At 39.4% G+C, this 16,286-nt stretch overlaps 1 protein-coding gene across 1 annotated transcript in view; it reads left to right on the top strand.

Annotated features, from left to right (window-relative positions):
* The first annotated feature begins 1,607 nt into the window (after nt 1–1,607).
* Nucleotides 1,608–16,286, top strand: part of cbl (Cbl proto-oncogene, E3 ubiquitin protein ligase) — a 42,217-nt gene continuing 27,538 nt past the window's right edge. The window contains exons 1-2 of the mRNA XM_007549420.2: nt 1,608–2,491; nt 8,567–8,814. Coding sequence (XP_007549482.1) covers nt 2,345–2,491; nt 8,567–8,814 — 395 coding nt within the window. The 5' untranslated portion in view covers nt 1,608–2,344. The remainder of the gene's footprint in view (nt 2,492–8,566; nt 8,815–16,286) is intronic.

Genomic DNA, 16,286 nt, shown 5'->3' on the forward strand with positions numbered 1-16,286 from the left:
CGGTAAATAACCAGAAATCTTGGGAAAAAAAAAATATAAGGAATGCCTTTCAGAAGTATTCATACTTTTTGAATTTTTTCAAATTTTGTCACATTACAAACACAAATGTCAGCATTAAGTATTGGGATTTTTGCACAAGGCAGTCCATAAATGTGGAGAGGAAGAAAACTGAGGCTTGATTTTCCACTTTTCACTCTAGAAAGCCTCAGAGGTTTGTTTGTTGGCACTAAAAATGGGTATTTCTGATAATACATAGTGTGATGTAGTATTAGCTAGACTTACTAGTTATGTTAATTTTAAATAAATTGAGCAAGGGCAAGAGACGTGGACTTCCTGTATGGCATTTATATTGCACTCTTTGTACTCAGGCTATGTCAAACTATGTAATAATAGTAATAGAAATGGCTAATTATGTGTTAGTGGAACATCTCATAAAATGGCCTTTATAGAAGACAGCCGGATTGACAAGGATAAAACTGTTGTAGAAAAAAAAAAAAACCTCAATAAGTTCCTGCTAAAGTTTGCCAGAAGACATGTTGCTGAGAAAGCAAACAGGTGGAAAGAGCTGCGCAAGTCTGCTGACACCAAAATAAATCTTTTTAGTTACGTGCAAAATGTTGTGTGTGGTGAAAAAGACACACACTGCATATTACCCTGAACACACCATGCTCACATTGAAACATGACAGTGGCAGCATTGTTCTTTCATCCTTCTGCTTTACTACGGGATGGTGGGGGAAGCTGGTCAAAGTTAATGAGAAGGTTGATTGAGCTAAATACAATGGTCTTGGAAGAACATTTCTCAGAAGTGCAAAGCTTCACCTTAAAGCAGGCCAACACTCCTGAACATACAGCTGAAGCTACAGTGAATACAGTCATGTGCCTGAAAACTACATACTTAATGAGTCAAGTCAAACCTCCAGCTTTGTTTTTGATGAGGGAATAACATTATAACATGACACAAAGCTCAAAAAAGTTTATTTTATGCAATACCCTTCCCCTTTAAATCCAGCATTGCAGAAGTTACCAGAAAAACAGATTAGCCACTAGTTGTGCAAAGCTGGTAGAACCCAAAAAGACAGGTCACTGTAATTGTGTGAAAGGTGGTTCTGCCTTAATATTATTACGGAATGGAGAAATACAAATAGAGTCCACTAATTTTTAAGATTTGCATAGGTAAATAAACATAAAAATCATGTAAAATTTTGATTCCACCCACTTTATAATGATGCGTTTTTTGTGTGTGGGTCTATTCACATACAATGCAGCTAGTGGTTGAAACGAGAAAAAAAATGTTAAAAGGGGTAGGAATGCTTTTGCAACATCTATCCTCTCATATTCACCTGACACTAGACAAAATTACCAACAGCAAAACTTAACGCCACAAAATTATTTTCCTGAAAATGTGTTTGTGGTCTTTTTTCTCCATTGCACCAACAGCTTACGCCCTGGTTCTTTGAGGGATTCAGAGCTGCATTCAACAAATCTACAGCATTTCATGAATGCACTGTGCAGTCGGAGGCGCGCGCCCGGCAGCGTCCATTGATCGCGAACGCGCACAGAGAAGGCGTGGAAATAAAGGTGGGTGGGGGTGTTGCACGGAAGAGGTACATACAGGGGGGAATCAAAGGGGGGCTGCGCATACACGTCACTGGGGGAAGCTGAATACACTGGGCAATGTTTAATTCGCACAATTATTTATTCACCCCTGTTCCCGTTTATGACCACGGAGCTATCACAGCTCGAAGTGCGACTTCCTCTTTGTGCTCGGTGTGAGGCGTATGTCGTCACCCTCACCGCCCGCAGGGGAGCGCTGACACTGTCACACCGCCGCTGAACTTCCCGTCAAGACGCGGCACGGGCGAAAAGAGCTGCTGTTCTGAGAAAAAGGGGAACGACAGCGGGGCTTGTCAAGAAGAGAGGACACACTTAAGTCCTCAAGGCGTCTGGTCACAGAAAGGGTGCTATTGTCCTCCAGCCGATGGCGAGCAGAGGCGGTTCTGCTAATTAGCCTGCGTTGGTCCCTGCAGAAAGGGATAGGAGAGCGGGGCTGCTAGCTGCAACAGCAGGGTTTAAGGGGGCCGTTGTACACATTTCCTCCGCAGTCTGGACATTTCTCCTGTTAACTGGTTTTATTCCTAATGATGGGGTCCTTCAGCGGATAGTACCCTCCCACCCTTCCGTTTAACCCCACCGTCGCACCCTGGCTCGGATTCGCCCCTCGGGCGCTGTCCTCGCAGGGGGGTAACGGGTTCACCATCGCCCGGTAGAGCTAACTACAGGCGGCGGTTTGGTCTTCGTGACCCTTGGCCGCCCTGCCCCTCTGTCCCTAACCGAGTCGGAACATGGCAGGGAACCTGAAGAAAGGTGGGGGGATTATCGGAATGATGAAGGATGCCTTCCAGCCACACCATCACCACCTCCACTCCCATCACCAGCCCGGGGCCGTCGACAAGAAAACTGTGGAGAAATGCTGGAAGCTGATGGACAAGGTTAGCAAACACAAACATCAACGAGCTTTGTTTACACGTTTGATGACCAAAAGGACTCTTGGCTAACTGTAGCTAACTAGCCAGCTAATCTTTGCAGCTAATGTTAGGTTAGCTAGTCAGCTGAGGGGACAGTGTTTATGGTATCTCACTTCAGCTAATTTTACCATCTAAACTCGTATGTGTTTATTGTTTCGCTAACAAACATTAAAACAGAGAGGCCAGTAAAACAACCTGAGTTTGATACTGGCCTCCGGACATGGTAAAACTGACCTTCTCCTAACATCAGTCAAAAGTCTGAGCTAACTGGTAGCGCCGTCATCTGTTCCACAGTCCTCATATTATTAAACTTTTTTTTTTTTTTTTTAAATGGTTACGGGATCCGTTTAAAACCTATCCTTCAGAAACCCGGATAGTGTAGCATTTACAAGTCTGTGTTACTTCCCTTTTGAAAACTCCTGCACATTCAACCAGCTGCCTGTCAGTCGTCGAAAAAGTGCAATAAATCGTAAGGAAACATGAAATGTGTCTTTTGTAACTAGAACATTTGAGCTCTTTCTTTTACGAGGAAGACTCATCTCACAACTTGCTTCTCGGAAAATAGTCAGAAGCAGTTCGACCCCCAGTTTCCTGTGAGATTCAAGCAGCTTTTTTGAGTTTCTTGTTCTTCCTTTTTGATACCTCGGCTGCTAGCTGTGAAGTTAAGAGGCTACTACCCAACCAGAGTTTTCCGCTTAATTTTATTCCAGCGACTTTTATTAGTTAGCGCCGTGCAAGTAAACATATTTCAAACTTCTACCAACTGTTTATGGGCAGCACTAGCGAGATGAAAACGACATGCAACATTTTGAAATTACTACAGGAACTAAACTCTTCATGCTCCCACAGGTTGTTTAAAAAGCAGCTGAAGTATGGTTATGTATATTAACATGCATCAGCATGCATCAATAGCTTAGGAAATATGTTGGAGCTTCCCTTTAAAAGTTTCTCTGCGTTACATTTTATCAAAACTGTTACAGCAGTGACTTCACGTTTTTCACTAGCAGCAATTTATTGTATCTCAGTTTTTAAACTGAGTTTTGTAACATAATTTAATTGCTTTTATTTAAAACCCAAAAGCAACCAACTTCTTGCTAACTTGTTGATGCTAAGATAATATATTGGATATCCCAGTGTCCATAATTTTATCTTTTATCTTGTCTTTGTTTTTCATACAAAGACTTGGGCGGAACGAACAATTAACCCCTGCTACGTTCAAATGCAGTTTTTAAATACCTATTGTGTTAAATGTAACACCTTTTTGGCATTAATTAGTCATTAGTACAGCCTGCAGTTACTTGCTAACATTGCATGCCATTTGTACATCGTAGTCTTAAAACTACAGCTACCTACTTTAATAAGGACTCCGATGGACTGGCGATGTGCCCAGGGTGGCATAGCCTCAGGATAAGCATCGACGATGGATAGAAGAATGTTGTCTAAATACAAGTGATCCCATTTAAAGGTCTACGATAATAGCATTAATATATTCATAATATGCATTTCGTTGCAAGTATCTGTTATTTTGATGCAAAGAAATATTAAATTTGAAACTTAGATTTGTATTAGATAATCCAAGACAGAGCAATACTTTAAAGTGGAAAATATAAACACCAGGAAACATGGCAGTGTTGGCGAGCTGCTGTTGATAATGAATGTCATATATTATTGTAAAGGTAAGTGTGATTATATTAGTGACTTATTAGCTAACAGACTATTCACACCATGTTGGCAAACAGTAGCCAACACTTGTCTGCTAACTGCAGCTTTTATAGTATTGTTAGCTAAAATGCTACAATTTGCTTGTCAAATATTATCTACTATGCAGAAGTTGGTAATGTATTAAAGGAAGGTAATACATCCATGAATGGCATTGCTTTAGTTCTCACAACGTTGCGGTTGGTGATTTTGTGACGCTAACGTTTCAATAAAAGCACTCTGAATTTTAGGAACGGACGGAAAGTTTTACACGTTTTGAAACGATGACAGGTTTTTAAACCTTGGTGATGTTAGCTGGCTCTGGACGGTGGTGCACATTAGCTGTTCTTGATCTATTCAGATCTTTTTAAATCAAATTTCTGTGCATAAACCTCCATATTTTTAAATTCATCTGATTCTTTTACTGAAGAAAAATAATTTTGATAACTTTGAAATAGAAAGATGTAAAAATTATATTTGCACACTTAATTAGATTGGCAAAAAATAAATTAATTTCCTTATTTAATTTAATATTTTCCTTGGATTGTGTAATTTTTAAAAAATAAATCTTTATTTCCCTATTAGCCAAAAATTAACAATTTTTTTTGTCCATCAGTCTAACTAAAAATAATCCAATGCACTTCTGTAAAAAAAATATTTTGTGTATTTTTTATGCTTTGTGCAAATGTGGTATTCACCATTTGTTCTGCTTTGTGCCATAGTTAAAATATAATTTTTGTAACCTTGCAAAATAAAATTTAAATTGAGTTTTAAACATTTACATACACGGTGATGTATTTTAGGCCAGGTAATCATTATTCTAAATTGAACATTGTAAAGGTCGCTCTACCAGCTGTACAAGAAGATTTATTAGTTTGCTCATAGGACACAGTGTCCAGTCATACTTAGTAAATATGTTTTACAGAGAATCAGTCTGGAATGCAGGTTCATTTTAATTTTTCAACAAATCAGCAGCGTATGCCTAAAAAGTTAAGCACCAAATTTACTTGCTTTCTTTATTTGCCACAACAAGTATTATAAGGTTGTTGTCGGTCTTATATTTTATGCCTGCAATATTAACTTAAGCAAATAATGAATGCACTTGCTTAACAGAAAAAAACAACAGCCACATGACTATATTAGACAAGAAAAACACAAAGTTAGGGGAAACAATTTTATCTTTTCTGTTTTAGCTCTCGTTTCTCAAAGAAGCCTGCTACTTCCTACAGGCTACCTTCACTTATTGTGAACCTACCATGTCAGCGCCAGGTGTGAAGCTGTCTTTGAAGGGGTTAAACAGAGGGAAGTGGTGTAGAAGTGGAGTGCATTTTGCTGAGAGGCAGTCAAGCTTTCACTTAAAGACAGGAGCTTTAATAAAAGCTGACATATAAGGGCCCCCAGATGTTGCAGCATCAAACGTGCAGGCATGCAATATCGCGTGTTTGACTGAGTGCTCAGTGCAAGTCTGGCAGGTGTTGATGATGATAGCGGTGTAAACCTTATCTCTGGTTAGATGTAACAAGTGTCTGACATAAAGAAAAGATGAAAAAAAAGAATATTGTTGATCGTGTTGAATCCTGGATCAGGCTGAAACATATTTGTACTAAAAGTTTAAAGTTAAAATGTCTAAAGGTTCTAAATCTAGAGGGAGAGAAACCTATCCCATAATGCAAATCATGTATTTATTATTCCTGTTAAATGTTGTCGGTTTTCTTTGTTGCAACGCCTAGCTGACGGTGTCTTCTGATTAATACTCTGCAGTTGTGTGGTGGATACATTTCTCGTTCTCAAGTTAAAGTTCACGACTGCAACACGACTTCCTACGTCAGACTTTCTCCCATAAGCACATAATAAGCATCTGTCTTGCTTTTCTCGGTTTCAAGATTAAAAATGCCTTCAAATGAAGGACATGCTAAGTTAGGAAACTCTGCTGGAACTAATGATTATTTGATTATGTAATATTTTCCTGTTTACTTCTGGAGACGGTTAATCATCTGGTTTCCTCATGGCACGACTGAAGCTGTTCCGGTTGCTCGTCAGAGGGCTGTCGGTTCAGTCGGTCAGCTATAAATTGATTCAAGGTTCTTCGAGCTCAAGTGCAAACTTTATCTCCGTCAGTTTTATTTGTGGCATGAACTGTGAAGTCATGAGTGGTTTAGAAAAAAGTAGAACAATATAGATACGGCACGATAATTATAAAAACGATAAATAGCATTTTTTAAAAGACTTTTCTCTAAAGTAACTTAATGGGCAGTGTGTTATAAATTATACTGCGTTGCTTGTTTTTTTTTTTTTAATTGCTCTGGTGGGTTATTAATGTGTCATACAGCTGAAGAAAATTGCTCTACTGACACTTTCTCTCACATCTTGCTATTGAGACGTTAAACTGGGGGTGTGGCTTGACAGAAAAATGTTAGCGGTTTTGAAACTAACTACTTAATACTTTAAGTACAAATAATTGAGCCAAAATCAAATCTTTACCAAACTTATAAATCACTCAACATTGTCTGAGGTTTGATTTTAATTTTTTTTTTCCCCTCCTCCCTACTGGAAAACTGTTGACTCTCATAAAAGGCAAGGCGATTCATAACAGCCATTTTCAAGACGTGTACCTGCCGTATTTCTTTCCTGCCCTCCTACATGATCCGCACACAATCATCTGGCCTGATTTGCCAAAAAAAAAAAAAAAGAGCCATGCCTTGTTGGTGACATGATAGTTTGGTTGCTACTGATGGCTGCTCTGATTCGGGCTCAGATCTATGAATGAAAACTTATTTCTTTGCATGCAAGCTAAACAAACGGGGTTGTGTGCGCGTTGGCTGCAGTCGTGTTGTTACCGGGCTTCATGACAGAGTGTTCCAGGCTTTACGCCAGTATCGTTCTAGTTTTTTTTATTTTTTTTTTGTTATGGTTAACGAAGTGACTCAGTTATAGTGAGATCGGCGATGAAAGGTTGAACATTACTGAAGATCAGGCGTGTTTCAGTGAACTTGAGTCCATCTGGTTGTGACTACAGATATTTTGAACTTCAAATAAACAATTTATGAAAGCAATCTACCAGGAGTTTATTTTTGTTCGTTTTTAGTTTTTGCTGGGGAGGGAGGTAGTAGTAGCCGTGAAGCAAATATTTCCAGCACATCATCCTGCAGTTGAGCTCTTCAGATTTGCATGATAATCACGTTCAAATATGAAGCAAGGAGAATGGGTGTTTTGTGTAATTTATTTATTATTTTTTGAAGGCAGAAGTGGCAGAGGATCCTCAGATTGAAATGTGGAAGTGTAAACACATGAATAGCCTCTCCAAACATTCAGGAGGACACACATGGGAGGGGAGAAGGTCTCGCACAATGACTGCAGAGGCACGATCAGCGTATAAAAACTTCAAGCATTCTTGATTAGAACAAAGTGGTGGAAAAACAACAGGATTGTGGATGCGTTTGGGGAGAAAAGACGGCCTACAATAGTTTGTATTTATGTAACTAAACTTTTTTACATTACGAATCACAAATGTCAATGCATTTCATTGAAATTGTATGTGTAAAGTAGTTTATAATTGTGAAATGAAAGAAAATGGTACGTGATTGTAACTAATCTCTGCCAGCTACATAGAGACTGTCTTTTTTTTTTAATCTATTCTTGTTTGCAGTCAACTCAAGCTCAATGATCAGAGCGCGTCTCTTAACATCAGTTTTCAAGTTTTGTCTCAGACTCTCAGTTGGGTTTGGGTTTGATTGGGCTTCTCTAATACGGTTTGACGTAAACCGTGTTCCAGCAGGATCGTCGTCCCGCTGGAAGGTGTGGCTGGACGCCAGTCTCCTTGCGGCCGTCTGTCAACGGGGCTGTTGAACGCTTTGGCAGGACGCTGTTCATGGATGCACTCAGCCTTTGTTTTGGGCTGGTACATTTTTATGAAGGAAGTGCAGCGCTTGTAAAATAATTAATGATGCCATACAGTGAGGGCTTGAATGTTCAGTGTATTACATAATGCATAGGTTGCTGGTTTCTAAAAGGCCTGGGCTTTTAGGGACCTTCCTCTCAGTCTTTGTTGCCATGTTGTGTTCTGCCTGGCTCCTTTTGGCCTCCCTGGAAACATCTTGAGTGGTTTAATCCTTCAAAGAGCCATACCATTAAAAATGGGTTTTTAATCATTTATAAACTGCAATTTTGATGTACAGCCTAAAAATACATGGAGACAGTCGTCTAATCTGTCCTTCCACATTTTTCTCCTCGCATCCTTTTTCGCTAACCTTTCTTTTTTGTGCTTTTTCTTTCACGTAAAGCTGGTTTCTTATCTCCTAACCGTGTCTCTGTTCTCCCCCTCACATCCTCCCGTTTCTGCAGGTGGTGCGGCTGTGCCAAAACCCCAAACTGGCTCTGAAGAACAGCCCCCCTTACATCCTCGACCTGCTGCCAGACACGTACCAGCACCTGCGCACCATCCTGTCTCGCTACGAGGGCAAGATGGAGACTCTGGGAGACAACGAGTACTTCCGGGTCTTCATGGAGAACCTGACCAAGAAGACCAAGCAGACCATCAGCTTGTTCAAGGAAGGCAAGGAGCGCATGTACGAGGAGAATTCGCAGCCCAGGTCTGTGAAACGCTCCAGAAGTCTGCCTTCCTGTTTGTGTCTTTACTTTATGCTGCCGTGCCAGTACGTTCTGTTAATTAACCCATCTGAAATGAGTAAATTGGATGTGCGATGGAGTTTGTGCTTCATTCAGAATCATTTTGAGAACAATGGCAGCCAAACCCCCACCCCCTTAAGGTAGTTGTAGTTCAAGACGTATCAAAACAAGAGAAGAGATGTTGTGGTTTGAGAATGCTAGGGTGTGTGGTTAGAAGGGTGCTCATTCTACAGCTGCCTGCTGTCACTTTGTTTTTGAGCCTCTCTATCGTTGCCATCTATTCGCCACGTTCTTTAGCTGCTACAGTTGTTAGCTCTTTGATATTCTTAGCAGCTTGAAACAAAAGCTCGCTTCTCGCACTAAAAAGAAGTTATTCTTTAAAAAAAAGGCTGAATGTTGAAATATGTAGACTGAACCACAGACAGCAGAAGTAGTTCAAAGTAAGAACAATGAAATTCAACGCTGATGAATTTTATGTGTGTGCTGCACATTTTTAGTGTAATTTCCATAAATTTTAAAATGTAGTTTTGATCAACTTCATACTTTGAGATGCAGTGTCACAGAATAAATGCTGTAAAAGCTTAGAAAACTTGTTGGAACTTTATTGATGAGGATTTTTGGGTGTATCGGTTCCAAAAAACAGAACAAGGTGACGCAATTATGATTATTATTAAGCAAAAAAAAGTTTTTTGGTGCCAGTCAGAACAATAAATGTAGACCTCAGAGAAGATTTTCTTCGTATGCAAATATACAGGAACCTCCATCCCGGTGAAGAGGTGTATAAATAATTAAAGAAAAATGTTACTGTCGGTGCACTAGGTCTACAATATCACATTGACGTAGAAATGGTTGGAAGTTACAATTCTTGCAATATTTGCTGAAAGATTTTAATAGAAGCTCAATTATAGCCATACTTCAAACAATATATTGACAATCTGTGGATGTTCAGAAATGGACTCTCACACTTGATGAGACTTTATTGACAGTGAAGCTAAAATTCACAGAAAGTTTTTGGGGTATCTGGTGTCATTTAACTGGCATTGTTGCAATAAATATGGCAACTAATTGTTTCCCTAATAATCCTGGATGCTTTGCAGACTTTGTGATCGCGGGACATGTTCAGGTTTGTGAGCTTTTGGGACTCATTGTCATTGCAGTAAAATAACCTCTAGGCTTTGTAGAGCCATATTTCTCAGAGGCTTAGTTGCTCTGGATGTAGATATCTGCATATTTAGACGAGTATTTTTATTTATTTATTTTAAATATCTGACGTTCACTTCGATTCTTTTGTCATCTTCATTTTATAGAGTGGCTAAGATAAATTGCTTTCTGTTTCTGATCATATTTGTACTGGAGAGGATAATCATTTATTATGAATTAAAAATTATTCTATGATAAAATCAATTTACAAGAAAAAAGTTGGCAATATTATAGGAATCTTTGGACTGCCAATTCATGTAGCATAATTGTTGATAAACTAATCATGTCTTAATGTGGTGCTTTTTTAATTAATTTCTGAACTTTTGGAGAGCGATGACTTTATCTTTGGTTGAACCGGTTGTCAGATTTGCACAAATACTTTTAATCTGTAGGTGAAAAAGCTGAAGTTGTTTCGACCAGTTAGACGTAGCGAAATCCTCTTTTACTTTTTGTCTAGACAGGCAACGAGGGGGAATGAACGGTCTGAAATTGCGTTAATATTGTTAAACGTAGCATAATTTGTCTGAATAGATGTGGCATTTTGTTCTATGACTGAATATTCTGTTTCGTGTATTTATAAATGTAGGTAACAGTTTTATCCGTCATTTGCTAAGAGATACATCCTCATCTTGTTTCACAGTTCCTCAGTGAACTGGTTATTTTCTCAGCTGCCATGACCATAATCTTGCAGACAAAACCCCACAAAGGCAACCAAAGAGAAGAGGAAGTTTCAATTTTAAGCCCTTCTGTTTTGAACACAGATAAAGTTGTTTGCTACCATTTTAAGTACTTGTCAGTGTGAAATTAATTTCCATTCTCACTCCACTGCAATGAGAGACTGAGCAGAAATAAATTACTGCTGCAAAGCAGAGGAAATGCGCTCGTATACACACTCACCAGGCATTGCACACAAAGGTGACTATTGTTTGAATTAAGAAGGCAGTGGCTGTGACGCTAACCAATGGGCATCAGCCCACTTAAGTTATGTTGGATGCCGGGGAGATACTAGTGTGTGTGTTTAGGCTGCAGCAGGGCTTACACATGGCTTAGACTCAGAAGTCCAACTGGAACGATTATTTCTGCAGAGTTACCACTGGTATTTATTTCTTTTTTTTCCCCAGTCAGCTTAAGAGGAAGTTTGAAAGACTTTTTTGATGATTATTAACAGAATTAACTAAGTCCTCACAGAGCTTTGGATACACAGTCTTGATTCTTTTTACATATTTAAACATAGGAATAATCTGGTGTTCATCAGGTTGTTAATATATATATATAAACGAAAGGCTAGACGACTGCAGTCACAATCTCTTCCTGGAGTTGACATCTTGGCCAATTCACTGCGACGTCAGACTGTACACTTCTCCAACCAATTGCAAAAAGCTTCAAGAGCCACTACTGTAGCTTTAGTAAATAGTAGGTTAAGTGTTGAAGTTCTTGATGTCAGAGAAATATTTAACTCATTTGGATTCAGTGCTCAGATAAAAGCAGAGGTTGACTTGGATAAGCAAAGTTTCATCTGAATAAGACTTCTGGAACTTCGACCTTTGACAGATGGAGTAAAAGCAAAGCTGTCTGGACATAGTGAACAGCACCGTCATCAGGGAAAACCAAAAACGAAAAAAGATCCTTGTTATCATCTACCCAAAACTTGACGGAGGGTGTGCTTTGTTTTTTCCATGTCTAAATTTAATGCTGAGTGAAAAATTTTGCCTGTTCCTTAGTTGTAGCATTTCAAGATACGAGTGAGTGTGTTATTGTGCAAGCTTGTTTCCCAAGAAGGTCTGAGCCACCACAAGTAAAGGGGAAATAGTATCTTGTATAGTTCAGGCCAGGTGAGTTTTCTGGTCTGTCAAGCACAGTAACACTTTGTTCACTGAACTAGCTTATGGTACCTTTGGGAGTGTGGGTAGGTGCAAAGTCCATCTGGAAAACAAAGTCAGCATTTCCATAAACATAAATGTTGGACCAACATCAACAGAGGACCTGCCACCCCCGACTCATTGATTTTTCTTTTTTTGTTTGTTTTTTAAGGGATTTTTTAGGCTGTAGTGGTCTTTGTTGTATAATAAATGGACAGGAAATGGGGAGGACAGAGAAGGGAAGGGGAACACATGCAGCAAATGGCCAGAGACCAGGAATCGAACTCGGGACCACCAGATTGAGGACTACAGCGTCTGGACATGGTCATCGCTGACTGAAAACTTCACACTGGACTTCCAGTAACTGTGCCTCACCACTGTGCCTCCAGACTTCGTGACCTTGAGTGAGCAACAGTCCAGTCTGGCTCACGAGTGGCTTAGCAAAAGGAATACGACGTGTGTAGGAGTTGTCTGTGCGTAGCCACTCCTGCCTCAGTTCGTTTTTTATGAAGTTCCACCAAGTTCTTGAATGGATTCTGCTTGACAAACCTCTCAAAGCTGCAGCTATTCCTGCCTGGTGCACCTCTTCCTGCCACCCTTCTTCAGTCCTCTGTTTTATATGCATTCTGTGACCAACCAGTGTCTTTAGCAAATACTTTTCTTTGGTTTCCCCTCCGTGTGGAGGCGTCGATGACAGTCTTCTGCATGTTTGTGTAGCCGACTGACCTAGAGTGAGAGACCATTTTTAGCTTCAGGAAATCTCTCTAGGTCTTTATAACTTAATTGGGTAACTAAAGTGTGACAATAAAAGTTTCCAATATTTCACCTTTTTACTATATTCCAATTTTCTGCAACACAAATTGTGAAATTTTTATTATTTGCATGCAGTCATATGCAAAATGAAAATGAATAAATATTTGAAATTTTCACAGAGTTTCACTTTCTGAAGTGACTGCTCGAGGAAAAGGGCTCGCTGTTGTTCATAGTGCATGAAAGTGAGCACAAAAGAGTGTCTGCTGTGAGTAAGACTTAATTATTAACACTAGCATACCATATTCAGTGGGAGTCGACATAACGCAGTCAGCACTTCCTCCTTTGTTACTTCACTTACTTCCTCCAGTAGCCTTACGCAGCACAGCCCAGACATTTCGGTCCTCTGTCAGAGGAAAACTCGCAGAGATTAGATAAGCCTTCAAGTTAAAACAATGTTTCTTTTATTCATCTTATGAGAGCAAAGTAGAAGGAACTTTATCTCAACCTAATCAGCATAGAAGGTGTTTAAATGTTTGATGGTAAGAAAAGGTTGGGGGTTAAGATGATCAAAGGCTGAGGAAGTAGGACTTCTCCAGCCTGTTTGCTCGTTCTCCTGAGCTGCGCCACCATCGCATCCTGACGAACGCTGATGGATCCAGCTGGTTGCAGGAAGTGGTGATGCAGCTGAACAGAGGGACAGACTGTAGAAAGTGATAGAGGTGAAGGAAAATTATACATTTGCTAATGGATGTTTCTTCCCCACCCCTTTAATTTTTAATGAATTCCTAACAGCAGATCTACCAAAGTGAAGCTCAAAAAGTGCTTTTATTTTAATCAAAGTGCCGTTTTTCAATCGACAACAAATTCAATAAAATTCATTTAGTGCGTTTATTAAAATCAGAGTAGTATTTATTGCAGATTTCAGAACTGTAACTTTGTTTGTTCAGCATTAAAACAAAATAAGAGCCACAGAAAAAGAGGTTTTACTTTATACTCCACACCTGCTAAGTAGAGATGCATTGAACAGGCTTTTCTCTGCAGGTACCGATTCCTGTTCAGTGACGCCTCTGCTTCCCAATTTTAAAATCCCAAGTTCCCATGAATATTTTATTTGAATTCGATTTTACTTGGGATTTTTGGAAACACTTGAAGAATCTGACTTTGGGACGAATTCGACTTCAACCTCTGAAATCCCGCTCCCACAGCTAACACCATTTTTTCTTTTAGGCTTTCTTCTAATAGCACTGCCTTCTCTTTCTGACACCATTTCCATTAGATCTTGACACAATAGAAAAGTGCATTCCACGCATACCTATGCGATATTATTACAATGGTCAACAACAGGACCAGCTTCCTCAAGCTTTTAGTCATTCAGCTTTTCCTGCAGCTGGAATAATTGTCGAGCATTCAGCAATAATTTGGACACAATTCTTCATTCTTATCTTGGCTACTGTTGGTTGTTTTCTGAGCTTCAGTAGCAGCTCCATGGAAAATCTCCTAAGAAGTTTGGCACAAAACATTAATAATCATTAGATTTGTCTGCATTGCTTTTCTTGTTTTTCTCCCATTTCATAAACAAATGCACTTTTCTAACAAAACCAAATTTATGCTTTGCAGTAAACAAAAACTTTAATGCGTCAGCATTTCTGGAACGCTTATTTCAAGTTCTGTTTTTAGGAAAGGTCATGTTTTCATATGTTCATGTGACATATGGGTGTTGTGCATGATTTGCATGAGACTCGATCTTCCTGTGGCTTAGTGCTTGGTAGTTTTTAATCTAACGAGGCTATACATTTACATGCGGCTCCTGCTGCGTTTGCAGTTGTCTTCAATTTTTTTTTTTATCTTGGTTTTAAACTTCAGTGTGCGTAGCTCAAAAATTTAATCTCCGAAAGATTTCCGGTCTATATTAACATCGCTTTATTCTTTGCTAAAAAAAAAAGCGTATTCCTCTTTATGTTTTGCAAATTCTCAAATGTTATGTTTCTGGTATTCCTGTTTTGGTTCAGGGAAGGATCTGTGTACAAAATTATGACTTCCTATTTCTGTAAATGTGTTTGACGCCCGCGTGTAACAAAGGTCTGCTTCAGAACGCACCGGCCCGCACTTTGACTATCAGGAGAAGCCATCGTATCCCCTCCGCTGCGACGTTGTCTTTGCGTCTGTAGTATTGGATGGATTCATTGGGAAATGCATCAGTGCATTGCAGTACTGATAAAATCGATTGAACGTCAACATTTGCATAAATAGCATCCATCCGTGCATTTTTCAGCAGCTGTTGGCATAAATTTAGCTTTTGGTTTCTTTCTTTTTTTTTTTCTTTTTTTTTTAGCCACTCAGATTCACGGTTTCAAAGTGCATTTGAAGTTAAACATAATTAGTTTATTGTTTCCAGTGGAACTGAAACGCATAAAATATTTGTCAAATTACTCAGTAAACTTCAAGTTTTAGTCAGAGGAAAATGGCAATAATTAAAACTTTTAATCATTGGTAACCTGGAGGGGGTTGGGGAGTGGAGAGGGCGTATCTTGTTTGCTTAGTTCAGTTCAAATCAAACAAATTTCATTTAAATTTTGCCTCAGCTTAACTTCAGTCAGTCAAGTTTTCCCATATACAAAGGCCAGTGGTTTCACACCTCCGTGGTCTATTTGCTGCTTTCTTTTGATTTGGATATTTCTGTGGGCTCATTTCTTTTTTTTCTGGTTTGTTTGTTTTGCATTGCCAACAGATGCGCTTTGTTTTGTCCTTTTAGTCAAAGAGCTGTGAGCTGAGGATGAAATCTTTTAGTGGTCGGTCTAACTGGCAGATTGCTGCCAATATGTGGAACGGAAGAAACTGTTCACACTTAAGTAGCTGACGATATTTCACCTTCAGCTCAGTTTTCATTCTCAAGGTTTGAGGCTTCGTGTGCAGATATGTTTAAGCACACACACAGCTGAGCATCTTGGTTATTTATGTCGCAGCAGCATCTTGAGCAGCCAACACATGTCATCCTCACACTATTAGATTATGGTGATTAGGATGAGGCAGCTCACTATCATCTCCGCTTTGGACGACGAGCGCTCGCCGTTTATGCACGCAGAGATAAGTGAGCTCAGACACGGTCTAGGAAGTTGGAGGATAAAGCTAAAAATAACTGTTGGATGTAAAATTTATATTTTGTGAGAAGTTCTCACGTTAATCCTGTAATTTATGGTTCTGAGAAGGCGGCAAATGAGAATTGCAGCATTGCTCTACGCTGCGTGATTAATTGGGATTGTATGTGGTTGGCAGACACGGCAGCTCTGCCAGTGACATGCAAAATGCTGCGTGAGGAAAAACCCAATGATTAGTGGTACTATAAATGCAATTGCCACAGTGACACATGGTGGTGACAGCATCATGCTGTGGGAATGCTTTTCTTCAGGAGGCCCCATTTTTGAGAATAATGTTAAAAAATCAGTGTCGGTGCACCTTTACTTCCACAAAGTAGTGCCACATAAGATGCATTAAAGGTTGTGATTGTGCCACAACTACATTTATCAAGTTTAATGTAGTACTGCAAAGCTTTACATACAGAAAACTCCACAAAAGTGTTAAAATGCTTTTGTTTCTTTTTTTTTCTTACACGCTGCCTGTCTCCA

This window comes from Poecilia formosa, unplaced genomic scaffold (assembly GCF_000485575.1).
Source record: "Poecilia formosa unplaced genomic scaffold, Poecilia_formosa-5.1.2 Scaffold31, whole genome shotgun sequence".
NCBI classification, from domain to species: domain Eukaryota; kingdom Metazoa; phylum Chordata; class Actinopteri; order Cyprinodontiformes; family Poeciliidae; genus Poecilia; species Poecilia formosa.